Source organism: Carica papaya, chromosome 9 (genome assembly GCF_054855325.1).
Source record: "Carica papaya isolate Zhongbai chromosome 9, ASM5485532v1, whole genome shotgun sequence".
Lineage (NCBI taxonomy): Eukaryota > Viridiplantae > Streptophyta > Magnoliopsida > Brassicales > Caricaceae > Carica > Carica papaya.
In genome coordinates, this window is record NC_142317.1 from 15508727 (window position 1) to 15518066 (window position 9340).

Sequence of the window (9340 nt, forward strand, 5' to 3'; positions counted from 1 at the left end):
CCCTTATTTGTCCTGTCGCATTTGAATCGAGGTTAATCATTATCGTAGTAGTTACCTTTAATGTTTAGTTCTAAACATTCTAGTAGCTCATACTTGGGCATTCTTTAGTAAACGTGCAAGAAATGTAATATTTAAACTTTAAATGTTTCCACTAAATTATAAATTTCAGTTTTAATTATTTTACCATAACTGAGTTATACGGTCGAAACCCCTGATAAGGGTTAGGGCTTTTACATTAATTCTTTGAAAGGGACCGTGAGAAGCTAAAAGAAGAAGAGATAAGGTACTAGAAAAGAGAAAAGCTTACCTAGAGGCAAAATAAGGTTGGATTTCTCTTGGTAGAGACGCACGCACACTCCCTCAATTTTTTTGGTTTTTGTTTCTCTCTATAGATTTCTCTAAATTCCTCTTGGTTTTCGTTCCTTAATTCAACTATCTCTTTTTTTCTTTCTTTTAGACGAAGATAAAGGAATGAGAATGGGATTAAAAAGCCTTTTAAACTTGAACACCCATCTAATTGTTTTCCTTGGTGCACATGCACAAACTTTAAACTCGAACACCCATCCAATTTTTTTCCTTGGTGCACATGCACAAACTGTGTCCTTGCTACAATTTTGAAGCAACTAGTTGAAGGAGAATGAATGGTTGATTGGATAGTTGGCTGGCATTTAGCTATAGCAGCCATCATCACATCTGATCTCCCTCAAGCGGTGGGATCAGCTGCCACCTCTTCACTCAAAAGTGTTTTTTATTCTTTTCAATGATCTTTTTCCTTTTTTTATTTAATTTAAACTTAATTAGTTTTAAGGTACCATTTAAATTGAAATAAAACAAAATTTATAAATACTTTATTTTATTAATTTTACAAAGCTTATATACATTGTGGATGTTACACCATCCTTTACCCTAACACAATGTTAATTATGAAAATTACATCAATAATAAAATTTTAATAATCAAGTTATTACTAAAATAATTTGTCATTTTATAATAACAAGTGTTTGTTTTAAACATGAGTTATATTACTACCAAATACGTAATTATCCCATTTTACTAGTCGTAATCTCTGCTCCGTTTTCTCTATACGCTAGGTTCGAAAACCTGCAGCTCCGATCCAGTCTCCGGTCCTACTTTATCTGTAATTGATAGGAAATTAGTACATACAACTCAACACAGTAAATTTAAATCACAAATATAGCATGAAAATCCAATTAAAAGCCCATCTTCTATATTTTCCCCTCCCATTACATTCATCATGCCTTCTTTTCTACCCACAATCCCCCACTACTACTCATCTAACTCTGCCATAACTACCACATCTTCTTAATGATAAATTGTCAACTATACTAAGTGTAGTCACCCCATAATACCATCCCCTCGGCTCTAACTGGGCCACTCACCCACACTGTTACCCGCCCATCCGTCATCAATATCGGTGACTCCTTTTTCTTTTCCACCACTCAACCCCTAGTTGGCCACCCACACACACACTGTTACTATTTCCTTTCATCACCAACATCGACAACTCATATCGTTACCAATCTGGCAACTCAATATCGGTGACTCCTTTTTCTTTTCCACCACTCAACCCCTAGTTGGCCACCCACACACACACTGTTACTATTTCCTTTCATCACCAACATCGACAACTCATATCGTTACCAATCTGGCAACTCTCAGGCATCACTAATATCGGCGATCGACTTACCCTTTTTAAGTGACAACAACCAATATCAGCGTCCCAACCTCGACCATGACTAATGCAACCTCACCCCATCCATACTCAATACACCACACATACATGTATATTTAACCCACACGCCAGTCATTCCAACTTCAATTACTTCCAAACAATCAATATTTCCATTCAGTTTTCAAATTTACACGCATATTTACATAGCACACACAAATACACATACATACACACAACCTGTACATGCACATGCTCACTATTCCCTAACCTTCTTCCTAATCCCCTTTTTCTTTCGCTCACTTCACCCCTCACCACACCTGTAACTGTAACTCTTTTCAACCACTCCCTCTCTTCCCTCATCTATGTGTTCTTCGTCGCACAGCACTCTTCTCTCTATCATTATCACCCACTTTGTGCCCTACACAACCATCAACAGTCGTTCTCCCTTCTTGCCTCCCACTCTCTCTCGGCATTCTGCCTCTCATTCTCCTGTATGTATTCTGTTTCTCCCGACTCACCCTTCCCATACTAGTTCACCTCTCCTCCCCACAGATTCCCTTACACTTCTTCACTCACTATCTTTCTCCCACTTTTAGTAACAGAAACTCTTCCTTCACTATCTTATTCCTTTCATTCTCAACTTCCTCTTCTAGTTCCTTACACTGTCTCGACAACACATTTCTGTACCTATTGACCTCTCCTCCCACTACTTCCTCTACTTCTCTTCACTCACAATCCTAATCAAACCTTTTTGTCACTTACCACCTCTTTTCACTCTCCTATTCCATCAAGCACCTCTTTCCTATTTCAATTTCTATCTAGATATCGTTTCAAAATTTGTAGAATCAAATTCGCATTACACCATTATCCTATGTTTGAAATTTAAATTCACCATACCTCTGGTCTCCATTGTTTTTCGTACCACCGTAGCTCACTCCGTCGCCTTACTCATCTCCTCCTTCTCTCGCTCTCTCTTCTCGTCCTTTCCTTCTCCGACTTCTCTCTCTCTCGAATCTTCTATCACCAGCCTCCTCCTTACCTTTCCAGTTCTCCCTTTTCTTTCCTCTTCTGTTTTTTTTTTCTTTTTTTTTCTTTTTCTTCCTCTTTTTTATACCTCACCTACTACTCATCCTGGCCGTCCATCCCATCCCACCATCTACACTCATCCCAACCGTCTATTCCCTTTCAAAAACCACACCTATCCTAGCCGTCCATCCCATCTCCCAAACGACACCGTTCACCCCTCTCCCTCTCCCATATATACATATATTATTATTATTATTATTATTACTAATTTTTTTTCCAACCCAAAACTCAGTTACTATATTATTCCTCCCTTTATAATAAATTTGGTCCCTCAAATTTCGTTATATTACCTCAAAGAGATGCGGATAATTACTTCTCATCTCGTCCTTTTGTGTTCATGCTGCTTCCTCATCTATGTGATGTTGCCATTGTATCTTCACCATAGGTATTATCGTACTTCTCAATTTCCTTTCTTGTCGCTCGAGAACCTAGATCAGTTCCTCTTTATAGGTTAAATCCTTCCCAATGGCAACGATTCGTACTGTATAATATGTTTCATATCCGCGTGATATTTTCGTAGCATAGATATGTGAAATACATTGTGAACCCCACTATACTGAGGAGGAAGTGTTATCTGGTACACAACCATACCCACCTACCTTCTCGAGAATCTCAGAAAGCCCTATGAAGCGTGGACTTAACTTCCCTTTCTTCCCAAACCTTAACAAACCCTTCATTTGGGATACCTTTAGAAACACATGATCCCCTACTTTAAAGCTCAAATCTCTCATGCGATTGTCTGCGTATCCCTTTTGTCTACTTTGGGCATCTTACAAATTCCTTTGTATTACTGACACCTTAACCGTAGTTTCTTTCACTAATTCAGGCCCTAACAAATTATCTCTTTCCAACTTCCTCCCAACACACTGGCGATCTGCAAGGCCTACCGTACAGAGCCTCGTAAGGAGCCATCCCGATGCTAGTATGGTGACTATTATTATAGGTGAACTCCATCAAAGATAGCATATCTTCCTAATCGGAACCCTATGTCGATAACACATGCCTGCAACATGTCCTCCAATACCTGTATAGTTCTCTCCGTTTACCCATCCGTTTGTGGATGAAAAGCTGTACTAAAACTCAACTTGGTACCCAATGCCTGTTGTAAACTTCCCCCAAACCTAGAGGTGAATCGAAAATCTCGAATTGAAACAATTGATACGGGAATACCGTGTAATCTTACCACTTCCTTGATATACAACCTAGCCAACTGTTCCACTGAATCAGTCACCCTTATTGCTAAGAAAGAAAAGATTAAGTTAAACAATTAATTACCACCCAGATACTATCGTGCTTCTTGCGATTCCTTGGCAATCTGGTCACAAAATCTATGGAGACATCTTCCCACTTTCACTCGGGTATGGATAAAGGTTGTAATAAACCCCTAGGCCTCTGATGTTTCGCTTTCACTTGCTGACATGTCAAACATCTCGACACATACTCGACCACATCTCTTTTCATACCCCTCCACCAGAAACTTTTCTGATAGTTCTTGTACATCCTAGTACTCCCTAGATGTATGGCAAATTTGGTGTTATGAGCCTCACTGAGTACTTTTTCACGTATTGCACGATCATTGGGAACACACATTCTGGTTCAAAATCTGAGTAACCTGTCACTCTGTACATTAGTATTTCTCTTAGTTTTCTTTGATACCAACTGTAACGCCCCATTTTTTTTTCTTCAGCGACATTATCTCAATCATATTTAACATGCAGGACACACATATCCCAGTCCATCAACCAATTCAATCATACACAAAGAAAATACTGAAAACCAATTGCTCAATTTCTAAAAATTTTTCAACTATAGATTCATCAATATAGTAGCGTACGAATTTCACAAATCTCTATTTTTAAACATGAGTTACATTGCTACCAAATACATAATTATTCTATTTTACTAGTCGTAATCTCTGCTCCATTTCCTCTATACGCTAGGTTCAGAAACCCGCATCTCCGATCCAGTCTCCAGTCCTACTTTATGTGTAATTGATAGGGAATGAGTACATACAACTCAGTACAGTAAATTTAAATCACAAATATAGCATGAAAATCTAATTAAAAGCCCATTCTTTTATGTTTTCCCCTCCCGTTGCATTGGTCATACCTTTTTTTCTAACCCACAATCCCCCACTACTACTCATCTAACTCTACTATAACTACCATCCCCTCGGCCCTAATCTGACCACTCACCCACATTGTTACCCCCCCATTTGTCACCAATATCGGTGACCCCTTTTTCTTTTCCACCACTCGACCCCTAGCTGGCCACCCACACACACACCGTTACTGTTTTCTTTCATCACCAACATCGGCAACTCATCTCGTTACCAATCTGACAACTCCCAGGCATCACCAATATTGGTGATCGACTTACCTTTTTTAAGTGACAACAACCAATATCGGCGTCCCAATCTCAACAACCACTAATGCAACCTCACCCTGTCCATACTCAATACACCACACATACATGCATACTTAACCCACACGCCATTCATTCCAACTTCAATTACTGCCAAACAATTAACATTTCCATACAGTTTTCAAATTTACAAGCATATTTACTAGCACACACAAGTACACTCACACACAACCCGTACATGCACACGCTCACTGTTGTCTAACCTTCTTCCCAATCCCCTTTCTCTTCCGCTCAGTTTACCCCTCACCACACCTGCAACTGTAACTCTTTCCAACCACTCCCGCTCTCATTCCCTCTCTTCCCTCATCTCTGTGTTCCTCGTCTCATAGCACTCTTCTTTCTATCATTATCACCCACTCTGTGCCCTACACGACCATCAGCAGTCGTTCTCCCTTCCTGCCTCCCTCTCTTTCTCGGCATTTCACCTCCCATTCTCCTGTATGTATTATGTTTCTCCCGACTCACCCTTCTCGTACCAGTTCACCTCTTCTCCCCATGGATTCCCTAACACCTCTTCACTCAATCGTCCTCCTCCCACTTTCTAGTAACAGAAATTCTTTCTTCACTCTCCTATTCCTTCCGTCCTCTACTTCCTCTTCTAGTTTCTTACACTGTCTCGACAACACATTTTCGTACCTATTGAGCTCTCCTCCCACGGCTTCTTCTACTTCTCTTCACTCATAATACTAATCAAACCTTTCCGTCACTTACCACGTCTCTCCGCTCTCCTATACCATCAAGCACCTATTTCCTATTTTAATTTCCTTCACTGTCTAGACATTGTTTCAAAATTTGCAAAATCAAATATGCATTACACCATCATCCTATGTTTGAAATTTAAATTCACCATACCTCCGATCTCCATCATTTTCCGCACCTCCGTAACTCACTCCGTCGCCTTACTCTTCTCCTCCTTCCCCCGCTCTCTCTTCTTGTCCCTTCCCTCTCCGACTTCTCTCTCTCTTGAATCTTCTATCACCAGCCTTCTTCTTCCCTTTCTGGTTCTCCCTTTTCTTTCCTCTTCTGTTTTTTCTTTTCTTTTTTTTTTCTTTTTCTTCCTCCTTTTTACACCCTTACTACTCATCCTGGCTGTCCATCCCATCCCACCATCTACACTCATCCAGCCGTCTATTCCCTCTCACAAACCACACCTATCCTAGTCGTCCATCCCATCTCCCAAAAGACACCGTTCACCCCTCTCCCTCTCCCATATATATATATATATACACACATATATATTATTATTATTATTACCATTTTTTTTTCCAATCCAAACTTCAGTTACTACAATATTTAATTTATATTTTTTAAAAGTTATATAATTAATTATTATATTTAGATTTTAGATCCCTTGAGCAACGCTAAGATCTCAAAATTTTATTGAAATCCTGAAATTCGTTTAAGAGTAATTGATTGATTTGGGTATTATTTTCTTTTTGGTTTATTATCTTTAAAATGGATTGTTTATATTTATCTTACAAACTAATTGTAATTATAATTGAATTTGATCTGTGTTGACAATGGTAACATATTTAAATTTTCTAAAGTGAGGATAAATAATAAATTCTCAATGAAATTAGTTAATTTTATTATCATTATTATATTTAAATAAATAATTTAAGAGCTATAAGTTACTAATTTGATAACAATACTAATAATAGAGGTCTATTTTTATTTTATTTAAAATAAAAAATAAACTTTATAGAACAGTACTAATACTGTGGGTTCTATTTTTCTTGTAATTTTATAATTTTTTTTATAAAAAAAATCACAAATAACACAAAAACTTTTAAGATCTTAATATAATTACAATTGGGTCCACAGATTTAAAAATAATATAATTTATATTATTTCTACAAGATAAAAATAAAATTTAATTTAGCATATCATTAGGAGCTTAGAACCAGATAAGAGCCAGTAGATTACGTTTCCTAAATAATAATTCTTCAACCTTTTTACTTCTTTTTATAAATACATTATAGCTTTGGTACATGCTTTTTTAAAAAAAATTAAAATGCATGAATTTATTAATTATGTAATACAGTACATTAAATAATACAATATGCAAATGATACTACAGAAGAATTAAATTTATTTGATTCGAACTAACAACATTTTATAAATTAGGTGATATGTAAACAGAAATTAATACAACTTTTAAATAAAAATATATTGAAATATAATTAGATTCAAACTTCCTTAATCTTATAGAGAAAGAAACATATTAATATTAAATTTATTGAATAGATTGCGGTGCTTTGAATGTGGTTAGAAAAAAAATTAGGCAATTTGGAAGAGTTTTAGTTTGACAAGTTTGCATAAATTTGCCCTGTAAGTAGCACCTATATATATACATATATATCCGTTGGTATTACCATGAAATTATATCTTATCCCTTCTCTTCCACTTGTTTAATTTCTCATCTCTCAAATATTTGGCCATGGCTACATCAGGTTTATTCCGAGCTTTCTTTCGTTCATGTTTAATTTTATGAGTAATTTTTTAAAGAATATAAATAAATAAACATGTAGATATTATTACTATTATTTTTAATATAGGTTTAAATTAGATTATTATGTTCCAATCTATTTTGATTTTATTTTAACTGAAATAAGTTATAAAATTAAATTTATAGAAATTTTCATGCGATTTTATATAAGTTTGATTTTTCAGCTGCTGAGATAGGTGTCTGCTATGGAAGAATGGGTAACAACCTTCCATCACCATCAGAAGTCGTTGCTCTTTACAACCAGAGAAACATTCGTCGGATGAGAATCTACAGTCCTGACCATGGGGTCCTTCAAGCTTTGAGGGGTTCAAATATTGAAGTTATACTCGGTCTCCCCAATCCTGATCTTCAACAAATCGCTTCTGGTCAAGCTGTCGCTGATGCTTGGATCCAAACCAACGTCAGAAACTTTTATGATGTTCGTTTCCGATATATCACCGTTGGCAATGAAGTCCAGCCTTCTGATTTCTTCGCACAGTTCCTTGTCCCTGCAATGGAGAATATTCAGCGTGCACTTGCAAATGCTGGCCTTATTAACCGAATCAAAGTCTCCTCCGCCATTGACACTGGAACGCTCGCCGTCTCTTATCCACCATCAAAGGGTTTGTTTAAAGACAACTTTAGGCCAATTCTTGACCCCCTTGTTCGCTTCTTAGTTAATAATCAGTTGCCGTTACTAGTTAATCTCTATCCTTACTTCAGTTTTATTAATAACATGAGAGATATTCGTCTTGATTACGCGCTCTTCACGGCCCCGGATGTAGTTGTCTATGACCCACCGTTGAAATACCAGAATCTGTTCGATGCAATTCATGACTCTGTAGTAGCAGCGCTTGAGAAAATTGGTGGAGGCTCCCTGGAGATTGTGGTTTCGGAGAGTGGTTGGCCATCGGCTGGCGGGACAGCAACGAGCATGGACAATGCGAGAACTTACAACAACAATTTAATTCAGCATGTGAAGCGAGGAACGCCTAAGAGGGCAAGGCCGATCGAGACTTATATTTTCGCCATGTTTGATGAAAATCATAAGAATCCTGAATTTGAGAAGTTCTTTGGACTTTTCGCGCCAAACAAGCAGCCTAAATATGCAGTCAACTTCAACTGATCATCATTATCCATCCATATATACACATGTATTACTAAATCCAAAATAAAAAATTACTCAGTATATGTAAGTCTCTCAAGAAAAGTCATCTTTTTAGTATAATTAAGAAAAAAAATTATCGAAATAAAACCCTAGAGGATTTATAATGTTTGTTAATACAATATGTTTATATGTAATGAAAAATATATATTATATACTTATCTAAGGGCAAATAATACGGGTATTTGCAACTTACAGACATTTACAATTTATGAATTAAGTGAATTTTAAAAACAATATTTGTTTAAAATTGAGACATCTCAACACTTAACAGGGCAATAATGTCAGCACACAATTATTGAATAATATTTACATAATTCAATTAACAATTAAAAGGTTGTAGAAATATTATTGTACATCCCTTTATTCAAAATACCAATTGATGAGGCTTTGAGAGTCTGAACAAGTTTACAAAATTATTTCAAATAACATTCTAATTATACTTAAGCTCCTAGCCTTCAAAATATCCTGGTTTTCTTTTTGG

The 9340-nt window shown here is 36.6% G+C and overlaps 1 protein-coding gene and 1 long non-coding RNA gene across 2 annotated transcripts; one reads left to right on the forward strand and one right to left on the reverse strand.

The window, feature by feature from the left end:
- Window positions 1–836: 836 nt before the first annotated feature.
- LOC148240116 (uncharacterized) lies at window positions 837–6321 on the reverse strand. Its single transcript, XR_015816228.1, has 2 exons — window positions 6056–6321; window positions 837–1136 (listed from the first exon to the last, which is right to left on the reverse strand). It is a non-coding gene; the product is annotated as an uncharacterized LOC148240116 (long non-coding RNA).
- Window positions 6322–7501: 1180 nt separating this feature from the next.
- Window positions 7502–9013, forward strand: LOC110806647 (glucan endo-1,3-beta-glucosidase-like). Its single transcript, XM_022031570.2, has 2 exons — window positions 7502–7656; window positions 7877–9013. Exons 1-2 carry the CDS (start codon window positions 7644–7646, stop codon window positions 8815–8817), a joined length of 954 nt encoding a protein of 317 aa, XP_021887262.1. The 5' UTR covers window positions 7502–7643; the 3' UTR covers window positions 8818–9013.
- The last annotated feature ends 327 nt before the right edge of the window (window positions 9014–9340 follow it).